Source organism: Delphinapterus leucas, chromosome 8, assembly GCF_059928025.1.
Source record: "Delphinapterus leucas isolate spDelLeu-1000000601 "Yukka" chromosome 8, BTC_Dleu_Yukka2, whole genome shotgun sequence".
In the NCBI taxonomy this organism is placed as follows: Eukaryota; Metazoa; Chordata; class Mammalia; order Artiodactyla; family Monodontidae; genus Delphinapterus; species Delphinapterus leucas.
The window spans coordinates 61,007,117-61,028,357 of NC_143136.1; the positions used below are offsets into that span (position 1 = coordinate 61,007,117).

Consider the following 21,241-nt stretch of genomic DNA (forward strand, 5'->3'; position numbering starts at 1 on the left):
AAGAGCTTTAACCTAGACTATGAAACCAGAAAAGCTAACCTTGCCATTCCCTTCCTCTTAAATGTAGAGAAAAACTCATTTCACTACTAGACAATAACCAACAAAAAAAGGATCTCACTCAAATCTTACACAAAGTTATTGTGGCAGATCTTTAATAAGTGTGTCATGACAACTAATGGGAAAAGAATAGCCTTTCAACAAATGATGCTGGGACAACTGGATATGCACATGCAAAAGAACGAAGTTGGACCCCTCCTTCCTCACATCATATACAGAAATTAACTCAAATATATCTTAGATCTAAATATAAGAGGTAAAACTATAAAACTTAGGAGAAAGCATAGGCGTAAATCATTGTGACTTTGGACTTGACAATGATTTCTTAGATAACAAAAGCACAAATGACAAAAAAAAGGATAAATTGGGCTAAATCAAAATTAAATACCATTATGCTTCAAATAATACCCTCAAGAAAGTGAAAAGACAACCTATACAATAGGCAAAAATATTTGGAAATAATATACCTGATAAGTGGGACTTGTATCTAGAACTCTTACAACATTTTAATAAAAAGGCAAATAACCCAATTAAAACTTGGGCAAAGTTTTAATAGATATTCCTCCAAAGAAGATCTACAAATACAAATAAGCACTTGAAAAGATGCCCAACATCATTCTCCATCAGGGGAATGCAAATCAAAACCACAATGGGATATCATTTCATACCACAAGGATGGCTCTAATAAAACCCAAAACCCACTGAATTGTACACTATAAAATGGTGACTCTTATGGTATATGAACTGTATCTCAATAACGCTGTTATTTTAAAAAAGAAAGAAGAGATAAAGTGAATTTTTTAAAAAACTGATAGACAAAGAAGATTAACAAAGATATACTTATAATGGCAGGCCCTAAAAAAACCCAAAGCAATACTATAGAATACAAAAATCTTAATTTAACAGCTCTCTCCTAAAAGAAAAGACAGCTTGAAACTTCATATTAAAGAAAATCCTGTGTATGTAGGACATTCAACCCTTAAAAAAAAAAAGATTTGATCATGCAGATTTTTAAAGACCAAGTCTTGAGTAAAGAAAAAAAAAAAAAATCAGATTGTCATTATACTTTTTTTTTTTTTTGCGGTACGCGGGCCTCTCACTGTTGTGGCCTCTCCCGTTGCAGAGCACAGGCTCCGGACGCGCAGGCTCAGCGGCCATGGCTCACAGGCCCAGCCGCTCCGCGGCATGTGGGATCCTCCCGGACCGGGGCACGAACCCGTGTCCCCTGCATCGGCAGGCGGACTCTCAACCACTGCGCCACCAGGGAAGCCCCGTCATCATACTTTTTGACAATGCTTTTTGCCAGAAAACAATAGAGTAACATATTTAAGGTAATCAAAAAAAAAATGTAAACTGTGGATTTTACATACAGCCAAACTGACCTTCATAAACAGATAGGCTCTTCAGAATATGGGAATAATGCACCCACAAGCACCTCCTGAGGAATCTACTGCAGAATAAGCTTCAAACGACCAAAAAGAATGAAGAGATGTCAACATAAGGACTGGAGGACACCAAGTGATTCACGAGGGTAAGCTTCTCTTTACAGAATTATAAACATCTACAACTATACATGACAATATGAACAGTACCATAAGAATGCAAAACCCAGACTGTGAGAAACTAATAGGACAACCAACCTGGTTTCTTCAGTAACAGCAGTAGCAAGAAAACAAGACAGGGTAGGAAACCCTACTTTAAGAGAGCGGCTCAAAAGATATGTCAATCGCAAATAAACGAACCTCATTTGGATCCTGCTTCAAACAAGTAAATAGTAAAAAAAGTTTTTTAATGGAACGCTGGCTATTTGATGAAATTAAGGAATCACTATTCATTTTTGGGGGGTGTGACAATGATATGGTAGTATTACAGGTTTTTTTTTAAATGACTATTTTTTAGAGATACATACTGCTTATTTATAGATTAAATGGTATGTCTGCATTTAAAATAATCCAGGACTGGGGAGGGAATATAAGCGGGAATAGATCAAACAAGATTGGTCACGTGTTGATAATTTTAGAAGCTAGGTAATGAGTACAATGGTTTCGTTATACTCCTCTTTCTGCTTTTGAATCTACTGGGAATTTTCTATAATAAAAAGTTTAAAATTATAAATTTAAAATTTTCACAGTAACTGTCAACTGCATGATTATCTTAATAGCCAAAAATGTCTGTTTGTAATTAAGAAAACAAAAATTTTAACAAAACTTATAAGTAAGCTAAAAACAGAAACTAAGAGGTTTTTTTCCTTCTTAAGATCATTATTTTCCTATAACTCTCCTTGGCAACAATGCCAAGTGAAGTCTCCCTCTGAGGTAGTTTTCAACTTGGGATGACATCACAATCATCGGCCGAGTTTTTAAGAACTCCAGATGCAGGGCCCCACCCTCACTGTACTTCATCAGTCTTTTTGGTGTTGCTCCACTAGAGATTCTGATGCACAACAACGATTAAGAAACACTGTGCTAAGACCTGTAAATCCTGAGGCAATTGTATACGTCTTCAAGAAAATCCCAATTTTAGGCAATTGTATGGTCTCTCATCAAAGACTTAAAAGAGAAGTTGTTCACAGTCATGTGCACATGCTCGACTCTATAAGAATCTGTATTGGTCTACAAGATTTTTTATATTAATGTTTTATTTTTAAAGAAGGGGTTATCAGAAAAATGGGCAGACTTAAACAGGCACTTCAAGAAATGGCCAATAAACACATGGAAAGGAGCTTAAGATAACCTCTTTAGTCTCAAGGTAATACAAATGAAAACCAAACTGCAATACAACTATACCCATCAGAGTAATTAAAATGAAAAAAAAGGCAGAAAATACCAAGTGTCAGCAAGGTTGTAAAGCAAGGAAAACTTTCATATGCCACTGGTGAATTATAAACTGGTAAAACTATTTTAGAAATTTGCTTGGCAGTATCAACTAAAGCAGAATGCATGCGTACCTTATGGCCAAGTACTTCCCTCCTAAGTATACGCCCAACAGAAATGAGCGCTTGTGTCCATCAAAAGACACTTACAATTATGCTCATAGCAGCATTATCCATAACAACCCCAAACTACAATCAACCCAAATACCATCGGCAGCAGAATGGACAAATTATGGTATATTTACATACGGGAATAGTATATATCTGAGAGAATAAACAATCTATAACTACCTTCAACAATATGAAATGACTCTCACAAATATAGTGTTGAACAAAAGAAGCCAGATACAAATAAGTACATATCATATGATTCCATTTTTTATAAAATATGAAAAATGTTATATACAAATTAGATTAAAACTTACATAAAAATTATATCTCAAGTGAAAAAGAAGATTGCTGAATATCTCATGAAATTATTAAATAAAGTATTTCATCTATTAGGTGGACTGTGATGCAGCCAGAGGCAAAAAGCAGGATGCATTATAACTGGGTAAAAGATTATATTAAAAATAGAAATACAATAAATGGCCACATGTTCCCAAATTTTAAATGTAATTAGAAACCTTTGTAATTTTTTTCAAGTTTAATTTAAAAAACACAGTCATCCAAGGATTAACAATTCTTCCCCCTCAAAGAGAAAGAAAGCACACATACAACACCAAAACTGTTTCGTAATATATTAATTTTATATATGATACTGCAAATTAAAATCCCAAATGGATCATTTGAAGTACTTTTTAATAGTAATACTTTTTCTTAACTTGAAGAGAACTTCTGCCTAAATGGAAGAGAGGCAGCAGGAAAGAGCTGAAGAGGGGCGTAGGATATAAACTCTTATCTCAGGGCTACCAATAACTAGTTTTAAGGCTTTGGAGAAGTCACTTCATCATTCCAGGCCCCTATTTCCTTATTTACAAAACAAAGGTTATCAGTGGTTCTGAATCTTGACTATACATTGTAATCCCGCTAACCCTGGAGGGATTTTCAAAATTATGCTGTTGCCTGAGTCTCTTTAGATATTATGATTTAATCAGTCTGGGGTGCCAGGTGAGCACTAGAATTTTTAAAAATTGCCAAGGTGATTCTAATGTGACCAAAACTGAGAATTACTGAACTACATGATGTCTAAAGGTCACTGCAGCTCTAAAATTCTTATAAACAAAAGGTTTGCAAACATATTTTTCAAAAGAATGAATCAAAAGAATGTATCATTCTTTGAACAACAGATAGTATTTGAATAATCAAAGGTAACTCATTCTAGTACAGTGGTGAATAAATAAATAAACACTGTAAGGTCAAGGGACAAACCATATTTTTTTCTGAGCTCTTTACAGTAATGGGTTAAATAGTGTCCCCCCACTCCCAGCCCCCTGCCAAATTCAAGTCTATGTGGAACCTGTAAATGTGTCGATATTGGAAAAAGGGTCTTTGCATATGTAATTAAGCTGAGGCTATACTGCTTAGAGTAGGCCCTAAATCTAGCACGACTGTTGTCTTAAAAGAAGAGAGAAATCTGGACAGAGGCAAGTAGGAAAAGCTCCATGCGATGACAGAGGCAGAAACTGGAGTGATGCAGCTGGAAGCCAAAAAGCACAAGATTGCTGGCAACCACCAAAAACTAGAAAAGAGGCATGGAAAGAGGAACAGATTCTTCCTTAGAGCCTCCAAAAGTAACCAACCTTGCTAACACCTTGATTTCAGACTTCTAGCCTCTTGTGAGAGAATAAATTTCTGTTATTTTAAGTTACCCAGTTTGTGGCAATTTGTTACGGCAGCCCCAGGAAACTAATACAGTAATTCTGTATTTTTCTGGGGGTAACTGGGGAGTTCTAGACTAATAACCAAAAGAGTCCCTATAGTAAATCCATGAACGTAACAGTGAGGTGCTCTCCAGAGAAATGGGAAGTGAGCATGTCCTCACTTGGATCGGCACAGAAATAAACAGATTCTCATTAAAAAGAAACAATTCTAAGGGCGGAAATACCTTCCTATACAACCTGATGGAAGATACTAACTTTTTCAGAAGCAATGTGTCTATTAAAAGCAATGGAAATATACAGAAGCAGTCTTACAAGAAAAATGAAGACAGTGCCCAATTCAAGCACTGCTCAGGAGACAGCATCTGTCAATGGATCCTGAGGATTACCACCCATGGCAGGGTTATCTCTATGTGAAGATGAATGAATCACGCTGTCTTTGCTTGATGCCACTACACATTCAAATCAGAAATCTTCTTTTGTTCCAATTCCTTGCTAACCAAGCAACCTTCTGATTATAATTTGGCTTCCCGTGTGGGTTGTCTACAGGGAAACAATGAGCTGGTCAGGCGAGCATGAGTATTTAGGCCTTCTGGCAGTTGTTTCTCATTGTAAATTAATAAATTGACCTTCTCCAATGCATCAGTGTCTTAGAAGCCTGTGAGTTCTAGTCAGCACTCCGTAGCTAATCAAATCTAGTAGACTGACAAAACTGAGTTTCTGACTATGCAAAGGACAGGCTGGACACTGGCCAACAAGTTACTATGGTATTTTCTAATAGTTAAAAAGGTTAAAGCTTTTCAAATAAGTGTTGAGCCTGGAATATACTGTGCATACATTAAAACATTTTGCCCTCCAAATAAATAATTACTATATTTTGAGAGTAATCTGTAACAAGTATGGTTAAATGTGGTCAGAATATTAAGCTCATTTATCAGGTCTACCCCTAATCAAGTGCTTATGGAATCCTCAAGTTACCTTCAAGAAGCTTCTACTCCTCACATATTCTTGTTACCATTTTTCAGGACTTCCAAAGTGTTTCTGCTGTGAATTTTCAAATTTGGTATTTTAAAAAGTTAACAGTGTCCTTCAAATATATTAGAAGCAATGTCCTGGCTGGTTTAAATTAACCTTCACCAAAATGTGGAAAACAATCTTCATCTTCTTTACTAAAAATAACTGAGTTCAAAAAAGTAAACAATTTGATGATCCAGAACTCTGTCACTACATTAAAATTCCTGACTCTGCAAAAATTAGAAGCAGACGACAGAAGTAGATTACTTGAAACTAAATTTGAGGCAGTAACAAATTGAGATTTCTAGGGATTTTTTAGAGGACTTATAGAAAAGGAGAAAAAGAAAGAATCTTGTTTCGCTATTGGGGCAGAGACAGATCTTAAAGGATACAAAGACACAGCAATATCTAACGATTCGTTCTCCCAGTTTATAGGGGCTCAATTCCTAGAGTCAGAAAACACTTAAAAAGTAAAGGCAAAGAAAAACATTTAAAGTCTGTTAAATTCATGAATGTGAAGATACTGATGTAAAAAGCTTAAAATGGAACTGGAACAATGTCTTTAAGAAGAGATTATTTTAAAACCTTGCCCATTATTCATTATCATTGTGTTGGAGAGCACAGAGGCTCTACCAAGTTTTCAGGGAAAAAATGAATACCAGCAACACAATTGACTATGAAGTATAAATCCAAGATCAAAACAATGACCTTGGGAGCCATAATATGGCCAAATAAAAAAAATACTCAGCAGAATGTTGCTGCTCCACCCTTCCGAGAGTAGAACTATTTGTGTGAAGATAAGTCAGAATAAAAGGTAATTCTTCTGATAAAGTTCTACAGGGTACTTGCTATTCTATAGCAAGTACCTGTTCTGTGTTGTCCTATCCTTTGGCCACTAACATTGGAGAGGTATGTATGCATGGCGGGGGTGGGGAGTGGAGAGCCATGTATCACAGTTGAATGAATAAATGAGTTTTCTATAGGAAGCTCACATAAGGAAGCAATGCCTAGCTCAATTAGCAAAGAAAGAGATATGCCTGGCTGTCATTCTTATTCAGCAGGCAGTTCTATGTTGAAATATAGCAAAATACAGGAACAAAAAATATCAACCACCAATCAACCAGCTGTGTAGTACCACAAAAGCAAGCATCAATCAGTCTGCTATCATAAATATAAGTTCTGTTCTTGCTTAGGAAAGATGAAGTCTTCATTTTCCAGTCCTATTTGGTAATATATGTAAGAATGGAAGCCTCAAATTTAAAGATAAAAGAAGGATGGCAAACTGAAGACCTGAGATATTAAAAATAATAAATCTACAAATAGATAAAAGATTCTTTTCAATTACTGAAAAAGGAAGTTGGCCAACAATCTAAGAAAGATGTAACATTTCCTGTGTCTCTATATAAAGGACTACTCAGGTGAAAGCATAACCAGAAATCTAGCCACTTACGTAGCTGCCTACAGCCTAGAGAGAGAGAGTTGGCTTCATCTTTCCAATTCTGCATCTTGCTTTGGTTTTACTAGCTGGATTATGCGTTTCTTTGCTGGTGATGGTGAGAATCTTCTACCTCTACCTTTTGCCACTGTATAAATCTCATTCAAAAAAAAAAAAAATTCAAGAACAATCCAGGAAAGAAAACAGATGATTGACAGTATATGCATTCAAACCGAGCGTCTGATCTCCATAAAGAGGAAAAGGAGGAACCGAATGAATATTGTTAAGTGCCTATCATGCTAGACACTGTGTTAAGCACTATTTAATATGTTTTCCTTCACTAGACTTAAATGCTATTTTTATGCCTGCTAATTAATCCCAAACCTGAAAACGTTCAATTTTAAGAGAAAGTTTTCTAACTCACTAAGAAAGCATCAAGAAAGGACAAGAGTGAATAGTGAGTTCATCCCTGATTTCTGAGGCCAGCATTTGATGAATAAATGAGTTCCACTGTAATAGTGAAGAATATCTCTTAAGACCACTAGGTTTTCTCAAAGAAATTGAAGAATCAAATAAAGTTAGGATAAGGCAGACAGAAACATGAAAAAACACAGCTTAAAATTTAACTTAATTTAAATAGAATCTGATATTTCAAGTATGCAGCTTTGCCAGCAGCAATGTAATACTGCAGAAAAGCCAGACAGAAAAGTCAAGGCACTTTAATTTTTAAATGGAGTCAAATGAAACTACAAGGCCCATCACAGGAAGAAATGTTCCCTACCTGGATTTGCCTTGAGACTTTCAATGAGGCATGGCAATGTCACATCTATCTGGGATTGCTGTAGGATCGGAAGCACTTTATAACATAAATGGTTTTTCAAAGCTTATTAAAACCCAAACAAACTATTTAAATTATGTATTGCAGACAACAAAAATACATATGCATCCATATATATTTACACAGAAGTATTTACACAATACTTCCTTAATTATTCCAGTTTATGATGTATAGTCTCACTGTATAAGACTTACTCTACACCTCAGGTTTTATCTATCTTTTCTCCGGTTTCCATCAGCTCTGTGAGCCAATGCAGTTCTGAACAGCCTCTAAAAGCTCTTCAAAGAGCAAATGCACAGCTTTTGTGTTGGGCTATAGGGCAGCCACGTGAGTGCCATGTGAGATGCTCAGCGGCTTTTCCTCCAACTCAGTTCAGGGTAAGCAGTTCTGTGCTTGAAAAGCCTGAAGTGGTGGGAAGATTGGTCTTGGGTCATGTGTGGGATTACCACACTTGTCAGCATACTTTTAAGAAAACTTCAACATCTAGTTGTTCACTCATGTTCTGTGTAACTTATTAGGTTTGATCTATCAGTAAATCATTCTAAGCTATTAGGAGGCTTTTTGTCTTTCCCATGTAGTAATAGAGCACCACCTTGTGTCAGAAACCTGAGTACTTGACTAGACATCTGTTTTTAGATACCTTAGTTGTCCAAAGTTTTACTGTCCAGTCAAATGATGAAGTGACAAAAAGATGTGAGAAGTCCACTGCTCCAACAGCTGCATGACAATGAATGCCAGTAATTGGTCCTTGATGTCCCTCGAACATCTCACTGATTCCAGCTTTGCTGTTTCATTAAGAGTGAAAATAGGGAAATCTCTTGTAAGTAGAGCACTTATAAATATATTTTATCATGGGTTTATTTATTACCCTTTGACATAATTTCAACAAACTTAACTCTGTGCTCGTAACACATAAGAATAATTATGTTGAGTGTTACCTATCCAGATTTGATAAGGCTACTAAAGTGGTTAAGTACATTTTGGAACCATAAACATCATGCTATTGATGACAGAAATCAAAAGTCCAATATCTGAGGTTCTGAGGTGGTGGGATAGAGACAAATGAATGCTACATGTAAGAGAGAGAATCTGGGCTACTTTTAAATCAAAAGCTTTGAAGTGAAGGTGATCTGTACTTGAAATGGAATCTGGACCCTCAATTTTTTTTTTAAAGGAAGCAATTGATAAGGTACAGCTAGACAATTTCAAAACAGCAGGAGAAATACTAGTCAATTTAAAACGTGTATGTGACGTTACTGTGCGATTATCAGGAGGACTGAACTAAGGCTCAAAGTCCAAATAAATCAAGATGGAAAAACAGCTGAAAATCTTATTTACAACTTTAAAGGTCAGTATGTGGCATGTGCATTTTGTATTTGTAATTGCTGAATGCTACTTCCTACCACTAACTTTTGTGAGCATGTCCACACGTACAAAAATCACAACACACCACAACCCTCAAAATCCAGAACGCATCGTGATCCAAAATAACCTTTTATTTTAAAAAAGTATTTAAGTTTTAATTTTATATACCTGAATTTAAATAATTTGTCACAAATAACGAGTGGCTCTAGGACAGATTTCTACTTGAATAAGAGGCAATTTGTTTTAATACGATTATTCAAGAGAGAATTTTAAATAATTGTAAATTCCAGTTTAGATTTACCTGCCATGGCGGCATGCTGTGTACACAGAACCTTCTTCACTCCCAACAACGAAGTTGTTGACATCTCCAACAGGGAAGGACATAGATGTCACAGCGACTGCCTTTGACTGTTTATGAACCAATTCCATGCTATCCTACACAGAAAAAATTGAGTAAATTATTTTGTAAACTTATAATTTTTAATTTTTTAAAGAAAATTTTCTAGTCTTAATTAGTTTGTAAACAATTATTTTACTATACTACTTATATAAATTTAGTTTGATTAAATGAAGGTTTGAAAATGAAGTATATACACCACAAATTACATTTATACATGTTTAGATTTATAAACTATTACTATAATACTATTATAAAACATTTATGAAAAACATAAGCTAGGGTTTACATAGACTTAAAAAAATACCAATATTTGCCTCAAAATTTCAGAGCTTTCCAAGTTTAACCTACCTGTGGATGGGAAAGCATGTCCAGACTCCATGAACAAATTTTTCCATCAGTAGAGATACTAATCAGATTGTGAGCATTCTGTGTCCCAACAACATTTACACAATATACAGGATGCTAAAGAAAGAGATATTAAAGTTTTCTGGGATTATTTTATCAAAAAAAAATGAAATAATTTTTACTGTATAATCACAGGTATTCTGTTTCATATCCAGTCTCATATCTTGATGGCATTTTTAATGTGAAATTCGATGCTATTCCATAGATTAGCAAAACATTATCTCAGAAGAGAGATGAGTTTCTAATAAAATAGATTTCCAAAAATACAAAGAAAAAAAAAAGCCTTCAGTTTTGGTTGCTAAATGATGAGAAATTCACACATCAAAGGAAACACATTTTGAGACTACTCTGATGGACACTACTAAGTATTTAATGGTGAAAGAAGACAGAAATCTAATGGAAATAACCCCTTTACTTACTGTGTGTGCTGCAGCTGACAGTGGAGTTCTTTGCACTGGAGTTCTTTTATTGCTACGGTTATCCCACAGCACAATCTGGCCTGAATATGTACCACCAACAACCAGATTTGGATGAAATTTTGCAAATGTAGCAGACATAACGGCTGACTGCAAATAGCAAGATTTTTATATTTAAGGTTCAAATGGAAGAAGCGTGACAAGTTATAAAAATAAATCTATATCCAAAACATTTTCCCCTTTATTGTAAAGTATCAGAGATTATAAAAAACCAGTAAATAAATATACTTTAAAATTTCATTTTGCTTTAGAACATAAGATACAGCTTTAGAATAGTTTTGCTTAAAAGTCAAATGTAATGATTGTTTACAGAAATGTTTAAGCAATTTATCGAAGAAAGCAAAAATTATTTAATTTGATTACATCATTAAATCAGAAGATAACTGGCTCTACTTTAGCTTCTGACAGTAATCTGACAACAGAGTATATGCTAGTTTTGATTCAGTTAAGTGTTTTTGCAGAATTATGATATTATTAAAAGATTATAACTCATGCAACCAGAAAGGCTTGCAAATTCTAACCTCCCACTAAATCCACTTTAAAAATCTGCATCTGTTTCCTACTTCAAACATATGTTTCTACTTAAAACTATCTAGTTCCAACTCCTCAGGCCATGTATAAGTAATTCAGTGGGCCAACCATCTAATTGTATATTCAGCAAATAAGTTCCTGAGAAACTCCCTGTAGAAAAGACATTTTATAAAAGATTCCTTTTATACAATCAATCACAATAACAGAAAATCACAACTGCAAAGGACTTTAGGTGTGATTAAACATAAGAGATGTCAGAAAAGCTAGAAAACGCAGATCATGTTGAACTGAGAAGTCTTCAGTTTTTCGTTAACATCTGTTTGCAAATATGGGGTGGTTTAGTAAATGCCAATCCAATGAAATCATTATGTTGACAAGAAAAGAAGAAAGGCACTTGTCTAAATTCATTAGTGAATTCTTAAACTTGGGAAAGACTGCTAAAAGACCATCTTACCTGGCAGTGAAACACATACTCTGGAGTAGTTTTTTTGTATTTCATATTCCATACAAGGGCCACACCATCAGGCTCATGAGGAGCATCTTCGTTGTTATTATAGGAAGCCACAAGTAACTCTGGATACTGCTCGCAAGAATCAAGTGGGAAAAAAACGCTATGCATAATGAGAACTGTTTTACATTCCTAGTTACTCAACTGTTATTATTAAATTATTCTGAAAATACAAATTCCTAACACTTCACCAAGAAATATATCTCTAGAGTTATGCTTGCTGGAACATTAGTAAAACTTTAAATTAGTTTAGTTATTTTAAATGTTTTAATGTTAAAATATTTTATTAAAATATGTGTTGCAATTCTATCCAAAGGAGATTTGGTGAGCAATTAAAATTAGTAAAACTGGGCTGTGGCATAAACTCTTGATTTTTAAATATAGTGTTTCCAATCCTTTCTTCCTAAGTACATAAGACAACCATAACCTTAGAACCATCATCCATTGTAATTTTCAATAATATACATTGATTTAATTACACAAAGTTTCCACAATTAAAACTACCTGCTTACTGGAATTCAAAAATGAGTTAATAGCAACCAATTATGTTATAATTTACCTGAGATGACCAATCCAAACAACTAACAACCCGATGCTTTGACCAACGTTCGTCAAAAAATTGTCGATTTAATGACAGTTTAGCACCTGCTTGAATCTCTCTACAGAAAAAGACGAAAAAAGAAAAACCCAACAACTGTGTTATAACTTCCCACTCTTAATCTTAAAGTAATTTAACATTGCTGAACCCATAATTTTAGCAATTAAACATTACCCTTCTTTGTCTTCCAAATCTCTTCCACTGTAGTCAAAGAAGATGTTAATCTGCTCAGAAAGAGCTCTTTCTACAATTCTTGTAGAATGGTCGAAGAAACTTAAAAATTCCTCAGAGTGCAAGATCTGCTGCTTTTCTTCTTCAGTCAGCTCGTGCGGGGGGGCTGTGAGACAAACGTTTTTCTGAAGTCGGATTTATGCCACTCAAATCATGTCACCTCACTATCACAATTTGTGTCAATGAATGCCACTCATTTTTTTCCAAGCAGATTCACCTCTTTGATTTAGAGCATTTTATTCTACTTTAATATATAAATAATAAAAGCAGTCTTAACAGGAATCAACAAAATTTTTTAAATTATTTTTTTTAAAGTTGAATTCTTTAAGATACCTTTATTATCACTTTCTTCATCCTTCTTTAAAGTTTTCTCTTCCTCAGGTTCAATAGGTGGTTTAGGAGTCACTACGTCATCTTCTTCCTCTTCATCTGAAAAAACAGAATAACACAAAAATTATTTTCATGAAAATAACTGCTAACCCTTGAGGTAATTATTTCAGAAAGTATCACAACTCTTTAGATAAAAGCAAAAGAGTACAAATAATATAAATTTTATCAATACAATTTTAAAAAAAGAATTAAGTGGAACTTCTTGGTTTTTATACATACCTATGTGGTAACTCAGCAATAGTCATATCAAATTCTGTAGCAACATAAACTGAAATAAGATACATAAGCAACTAGGATGAGTCCCTCATGGAAATCTCTAAAAGCTTGCAAGCATTTATCATTCCAGACAGAACAACATGCAACTCCTACACAGTTTTATGTAGCATGCTGACACATTAATGCTGTAAAATGAAGAAAATCAAATGTCTAAAATAGCCTACAGAGCTGGCTGCTTACTTGTGATCTGAAACCATCAGTGTCTAATGGGTCTTCATATGGCATAAAGACGGCTTACATTAACTCTCAGGTTGCTATTTGAGAGGCAGATTTTAAAGATAATAGCTATGAGACCACATTTTCTATTCTGTCATTTTAAATGCAAGTCTCATTATCTACTGTTACATGATGTGGCAATAAGCACTTAACATAATGTTTTCTTAACTTGAATAAAAATACATATTGAGATAATATACAATGTTTATAAGACTTTTAAAAATTATTAAATCTCCCCTTATAACCCCAAACCAGGAAATAACTTTAAATTACTTATTTTAAAATGTTCTAGAACATACAACTCTGCCTACCTTCTCTTTCACTACATACTGAGATGGATTTTTATTAAGCAAATGCTTATTTTTATTGCCTAAACAGATGTGTCATTTGTCTATGAGGGAATGGCAGCAGGCGTCTGCAGCAAAGCGCATCTCAAGTAATAAGAGCCCATTCAGTAAGGGGACTTTACTTGTTAGTTATAGTCATTTCCCCGACCTATGTTCAAAATTATCTAAAACACGCATACATACGACATACACAAAAGAATAGTCAAGGATGGGAACCAGCTGCCAAGTCATGGTCCCAGCAGCCAGGCCAGCTGACTAGATAGCAACAACCAGATGGCACTGCTGGGATTGTGTCTTTCTGCTACAAGGTGGCAATGGGATGGCATAACATTCTTCCGCTTGACTGCTTCCAATCCTGTCTCTCCCCAATGGCTAGCCTGTGCAATTACCCACACTCCAGGAGGCCTACAGATAAGCCTTTACCCTGCAAACAAAATGCAGCTTGTAGGCCACACCAGCTGCCAAACCACACACATAGTGTTAGGTTTGGAGAGCTATGAAAATCTTTCTAACTCTATAGTATAAGCAATAAAAATGTAACTGTACCTGTAGGAAAGAAAGCTTTAAATGACACTGTATACTGCACACAATGATACAACCTCCAACTTAATCAAAATGATAATGACGTATGCCAATCCTACATTACTTGAAATTGAGCGATTTTTACGTTCTGACAAGTTTACAGAACTAGGATAAATGGCACGAATGATTTCAATATATGCTCATACTTTTGAACCAAATGGTGAAGGTTAAAATTTTTCCTTTCAAGGGCCTCAATCAGCCACAAAGGAAAACAGTAATCACTGTCTTTTCAGCCAGCCCAACCGCATTTGTCAGCCCTTTCTCCGTCAATGCAGCCAGAGCAATCAACCTGCCAAACATTCAGAATGGAAAAACAATCTGAAAATACAGGGTATAATGCACCTGCCAGTGAAAATGGCCATTTCAAGAAAAGCTAGTGATCTCAGTGACCCCGCTGAGGAGGCGGTGGTGCAAAGGGGAAAGAACACGTAAAAGAATTCTTAGTGATCGCCACTCTCTTGCACACTGACACTTCCTTACAAAGCATGCCAATTACAGCTTTTGTGCTACTTAAAAAAATGAAAGCTTTTTTTTGGGCAAAATAATCACATAGAAAAACAGAAAGACAGTACTCCTTTTTAGATGAATTCTCATATACAATGGATTATTAATCTGAAAACAGTGTAACTGGTAACAATTCTTCTATACTGTACTGCTCCAACATTACAATGAAATTATACCATAAAGTCACTTGCCAGTGTAATGTAATAAAATAATTTAATTGTACTTAAGTTGACTTTTAGAATAACAGGATATTTACTTCAATTAAAAATTAAGTCTGGGGACTTCCCTGATGGTGCAGTGGTTAAGAATCCACCTGCCAAGGCAGGGGACACGGGTTCGAGCCCTGGTCCAGGAAGATCCCACATGCCGTGGAGCAACTAAGCCCGTGCACCACAACTACTGAGCCCGTGCGCCTAGAGCCCATACTCCGCAGCAAGAGAAGCCACCGCAATGAGAAGCCCATGCACCGCAACGAAGAGTAGCCCCGCTCACCGTAACTAGAGGAAGCCCGCGTGCAGCAACGAAGACCCAACACAGCCAAAAATAAATAAATTTATAAATTATCTATAAAAAAATTAAGTCTGAAAATATGTATTTTCTGCTAATACTGTTAGTTATCTTAATCAATTTTGTCGACTAGTAGGGTTCACTGTATGTAAATCCTAAAATCAAATATAGGGAATCTGAGTCACCCTGGACAAGTCATTCTTAAGCACTGTGAATTACAAATTACAGCCTCCTATCCACATCATATTTCCCTCCCTCAACTTTGTTGCATTATACGGTTTCTAAGTACCATTTCCAATGACAGGTGTCAAATTCCTGTCATAATGCATATGGTCGGTACTTCAGTGCTAAGTGACCTCATAATCTATATATTTAACAGAAAAGATAGTGCTTATAGACACTCTTTTCCTTTTAAAATTTAAAATGTAGATGAAGTATGGTAAACAGTGATCTGTATCTGCCTACTTTATGGCATTTACCATGCTAACTTGCCCATATAGATTACTTTAGTTGTGTTTGAATGAGTAATAATCTATTTAAATACTTGTTTTCAGGATTTTATTTTAGAATGAATGTACATAGCTCTCTTTCTAGATGAATTAAAAACTGATTAAAAACTATGATAAACCCAACCTTCATAAAAATGACTAAGCTAAATAAAAATTCCAGGAACATTACAAAAATGATGTGTTCTTTAAAAGTACAAAACAGTATTTTTATTATAAAGCTGATTATCTATATATACCAAATATTTGGCAAAAAATGCCTAACATCAGTAACATCAGATTAGAGACTGTTCCTCTGAAACAAATACACTTCTCTTATTAAAAACTAATACAATTAGTTACTAAAAAACTATTAACATATAGTATTATGTTAATAATACTATATTATTAGACCAAAAATATAGTACTACAATTCTAAAGATTTTCTAGGCTAGTCCCTATTACATGATTATCTATATTTAAAACTAAAAAAGACTGCAACAATGCAGGAAGACTGAAAAATGGGACTGCCATGTCACATCAATTTATTGATGAATATTCATTGCAATATGCTAAGTGGTTAACTCCATGCTTTCTCTGACAGGGAATCTAAGGTTATAAACTGAGCAGTAAAGAATGCATAAAAGTAGCAGTTACTTTTAAAATGACAAACCTCTTGTCAATGAATGCTAAGACTAGGTTTAATGAACCACTGAATTTTTACTGAGTTAACATCAAAATTGTGATGTATTTTGGTGAGATGGAAAGAAAAGCAGTTTTGTAAATTAAGCTGCACCTAGAAATAACACCAAAGAATGAAATTCCAGTTGTTGGAATAATCTGTTACAGTGGAGTAGGTTAATCAAAGTTAAATCATCTGTGAAATGGGTGGCTTTTGTTAAGCTGAAGGAAGGAGTCTTCAGAGCAAGTATTCTCATCTGTATGTCACGCTACATTTAAGAGACATCTAAGAATAAGCCACAAAGCATGCTTTGAATTATTTTAAAATATTACAACATATTTAACAGGTAATATGAAAGATCCTAGAAAATCCTCACTAAACACTGATACTCTTTATTCTATCACTTCTCACAATTAATGCTCAGTATGAGGTCAAAAATAAATATCATCATCGGGGCATTAATGTCGTTTAGGAAATACATTTGTTGTCTATAAATTTATTAACTAGTTTCATCATACTGGTGTACTGTATTTTAAGATAGTTTAATATCTTATGAAGAATTTCTAATTTACAGAGTAGTCTGATTTCTTATGATACAAAGGAAGTTGCCACTGAGTTCCAAAACTCAGGAAATGTGTTCCATATAAAAACATAATTTACAAAAATTCAACTAATAACTTCACAAACAAAATGAGAATATTAGAGGGAAATGCTTCAATCATAAGTTGAAAAATCCATGTTAGATATGAATGATTTTCCTTTAATATTTTGAAAATAACCCTTTCTTTTCTGGATCAACATCCTTTTGAATCACTTCATTTCGATCCATTTGTCCATAATTTCATCTTCTTATACCTTACTCTTTAAAATCAATATTAAGAAAATCTTATATTAGGACAAAACTTCATGAATGTATCAATGGAATTCATTCCTTTTATTTTTTTAAACACCCAGAATCAGATGCAAGGTCACTTGGATTTCCTTAATAATTTAGATCTTCAACAAGGGAAAATTTTAAATGGGAAATATTTTGAATATAGATCTAATGCTAATTTGGAAGATAAATAAAACGGGAGTAATACTTTAATCATACATAACATTTAACACAGAATTTGTCTCTCTACATTGTCTCTTTTTATGTAAAATTCAGATTTTATTTAGGCAGTATTGGCATCATTAACACAGATCCTGTTATCTGCGATCTCATAAATATTACATTTTTCTGAGGCCACAATTTCAGATATGCTGATTAAAGTCTTTCAGTCAAGGTTACGAATAAATGCTTCAATTTTCAATTATTTTTATATTCTCACAGATTCTCTGAGGGTTAAAACTAATTTATTACATGTGTTATTTATTCCAGGATTTTTTTTAAAAATCCATTTTAGACAAGGGTACTATTTATTAAACCAGAAGGCCCACAGATTTAGTCTACTTGGGAAGTGTGGATTCCAGATGTTAAGATCATGCAATAAAATAATTAAGAGCTATTTTACATATAACATTTTTCTACACATTATAAATGGTGATCAACACGTACCTGAGGAAGAATATCTGACTACTAAATCAACACCAAAAATAATTACAAAACTCCACAAAGATAAGAAAGTGGAATGATATGCGAAACATAGCACTTCACTGGAAATCAAAAACCAGGTTCTGGCTGTAGTCTGATATTCTCTTATATTGTGACCATAGGGTCATCAATGAACTTCCTGGGGTCTCAGTTTCCTCAGGTGTAAACAAGCTGATTAAACTTTGGAATTTCTTCCTCTTTAAAAATCTGTGTCTAAAAATTACAACAACAAAAAAATCCATACTGACAACGTGAATAAGAAAAAAATAACGCCATTTTCAAAAGAGTTAAAAACTTTTAAAAGAGAAGAAAGTAACTCTTCCAGGAGTGTATCTGTGGGCACCACACTCCTGCCATGAGAAGTTCTTTTACCTGCCGAGAACAAAATTGACTGAGGTCACATGTTCCTTGTCAATTTCATTCACAGTAGGTGCTTTAAGACAGCAAAGCACCTCAGTTCAGAAATGGTACTACCAACTCACAGAGTAAACTTGAAAGAAGATGGCTAGAACAGGGAAAAAGGAAAAAAAGAAGAATAAAAATTGCTTTTTAAAAGAATAGATTCAGCCATTTTTAAAAAATGAAAAAAAAGAGTTAAGCCTAAAACCAATTTTTATCTTCAATTTGGTAACGTGAGTTATACTGCCTACCCAAGTTCAATTTACTGTCTGTTACACTCAAACTGTGATTTCAGCAATTTTGTCTCATGGTGAGTTTTGGAATTTGTTACATAATTCTTAAACGCGAGCCAACCAGGCTAAGTTTGAGAGGCACTGTATTAAACCAATGGATAAGCAGAAGTACAGTTATGCACAAAGTGTTTTCATTATAAAACCTTAAGTTCAGGTTTTTTTTTTCTTTCCCTCTTTCTAGAACCTCTACAAATTAGGAAAAGAAACAATGTAAGAGCCCTGGACATGAAAATAATTGTAATGATATAGAGAGGAAATGATTTCATTTTTATAAATAGTTCCAAAGGCTAAGGATGGCTCCATGGTATTGGGGTACATTTCGCATTCTCCTTCACTTACATACCTCAACCTGAAACTAAAAAAAACAAAGAAATAATCGAGTATATAGCATATACTCAATAAACTTGCAGAATCCGTGAATTCTTGTTGCAAATGAATAAATGTGGACCTTTATAAAACTAACATCTAAGTCTAGTTCACACAGGAAAATTTTAAAGATAGTGGTGCTAATACATCTTGCCACTTTCACCTTCTATCAGTGAGGATAAGAAAAATTCTATTTAACACCATAAAAGGTCAAAGCTGTTTATTAATTACTCTTAGCCAATCACTATAAAATATTATCCTGATGCAAATTTATCGATAAATAAGTTAACTAAGCCATGCTATCTTTTAATCTTTTAATCTTTTAATGAAGTAATTTTCAAACTACAGGTCTAAGCCAATAAATTTAGTGTATTATGGTCAACACTGAAAAAAATGAAATATAGCAAGAGCAGAAAAGGTGTATTTCATAAAACTTTTGTATCAGTTACAAGTTTCCCCCACTATTCGAAAGTAGAGCAATCCTATGAAACCTTTCTTTCTTAAGCTGAAGTGGTGTAAACTGAAGAAGTAATTACTTTAGACACATCCTGTTAACGGATGCACAAAATAAATACAGCACAGATGCTCAGAGACACAGTTCAAAGCTATGGCAGCTTTCTGCCGAGATGCTGTGTGTAGTTCCCAGGGAAGGAGCTCTCTGCTCTAGTGGACACCACCTCCCAATGTGGTGTAAAGTGAACTTGTGAAATTCAAGGGACAGCTGTACACATCTGTATCTATGTTTGTACTAGATCGTAATATAAATTGAATTTCTTACCATAGGTGACTGTCATAAAAGCATGAAAGTGCTGCTTCAGTGGCAGCATGAGAGAGAAAGCACACCTTGGAATCAGTCAGACTTGGTTTAGAATCTTAGCTACTAGCTATGTGACCCTTGATAAGCTATCTCTTTCAGCTTCAGCTTCTTCATATGTAAACAGAACCAATATTTAACTCTTTAACTCTCAAGGTTTTGGTAAGAGGATTAGAGGTAATGTAAAGTGCCTTACACTATACCTGATATGTAGTAGGCACTCTTTGCTGTTAAAATTTTCAGTCATCAATTTGAACGTGAGGTTTGAAGAACTGTTAAAACAAGTAGCTAAGATAATATATTTGAAACATGCTAAAAGGTCCAATTTTGTTCATAGCATTCAGAGGGATACATAAAACATAAAATAACAGCACACGTTTATATCTATATACTATGTCATCATGGAATTCAAGAAGGCTATAAAGGAGAATGTATGTTTCATACATGGATCTAAGAGCAAATAATGATTAGAACATGATATGTTCATGTTAAAACCAAGAACTGAGACTAAGTGCCTTTTCACCCAATTTCATCAATAATTATGTTGTAGCATTAACACTTGAAAATAACCTATTTTCCCAGCAGTTACTTGCAGAGTAAAGGCATGAAAAAAAAAAAAATCCCAAGTAAGTAAATCATTCTCCTGAGTAGGTAAAAGCAATTAATTCCTTCACCAAATATTTACTGAGTTTGTACTCACTACATGCCATACACTATTCAAACCAGGCATTACAGCAATGAAAAAGAAACAATCCCTATACTCATGCAAAATTTGGCAAAGAAGCTTAAGTTCGATAACACTAAAAGCCTTGCCCTAAATAATTTCAAAGTGAAAAAAATAGTTTATCTTGAACTTCCCGGTCATCAGCTTACTTTACAAATCACAATCTTTTAAATTTTCCAATTACTTGAAAAATAAAAATGGGAAAAAAAATTTTTTTGAAAACTGCCAGGCATATACTATGTAGCTATACATTCAAATTAGTTCAAAGACACTGTCACACATTCACACTTTAAAATTTATATGCATGTCAAAAATAAGCAATTAAAAATGCAAATTTCAAGTAGGATATAAAACCATATGTGTGTATATACATATGTTTGTGTGTGTTTATGTATACATATATAATTTTTGAAAAAATATATCATGGAAAACAGACTAGAAACAAATGGCTATTACATAGTGGTATAACAGACACTCCCTACCCTTTCTGTCTTCTCTAAATTCTCTATGATACACTACTACAATTATTA

General features: G+C 34.2%; 1 protein-coding gene across 8 annotated transcripts in view; it reads right to left on the reverse strand.

Moving 5' to 3' along the window:
* DYNC1I2 (dynein cytoplasmic 1 intermediate chain 2) overlaps positions 1-21,241 on the reverse strand; it is a 50,450-nt gene that overhangs the window by 5,508 nt on the left and 23,701 nt on the right. For 7 of the 8 annotated variants that reach the window (XM_022570036.3, XM_030760415.2, XM_030760416.2 and 4 more), the window contains 8 exons: positions 12,884-12,979; positions 12,494-12,656; positions 12,281-12,380; positions 11,668-11,793; positions 10,626-10,772; positions 10,150-10,263; positions 9,703-9,836; positions 8,677-8,821 (listed from right to left, as the gene is read on the reverse strand). In XM_022570036.3, the coding sequence (XP_022425744.2) occupies positions 8,677-8,821; positions 9,703-9,836; positions 10,150-10,263; positions 10,626-10,772; positions 11,668-11,793; positions 12,281-12,380; positions 12,494-12,656; positions 12,884-12,979 (1,025 nt within the window). Of the gene's footprint in view, positions 1-7,979; positions 8,038-8,676; positions 8,822-9,702; positions 9,837-10,149; positions 10,264-10,625; positions 10,773-11,667; positions 11,794-12,280; positions 12,381-12,493; positions 12,657-12,883; positions 12,980-21,241 lie in introns of all 8 variants that reach the window. The other variant, XM_089916673.1, reaches the window with a different exon arrangement.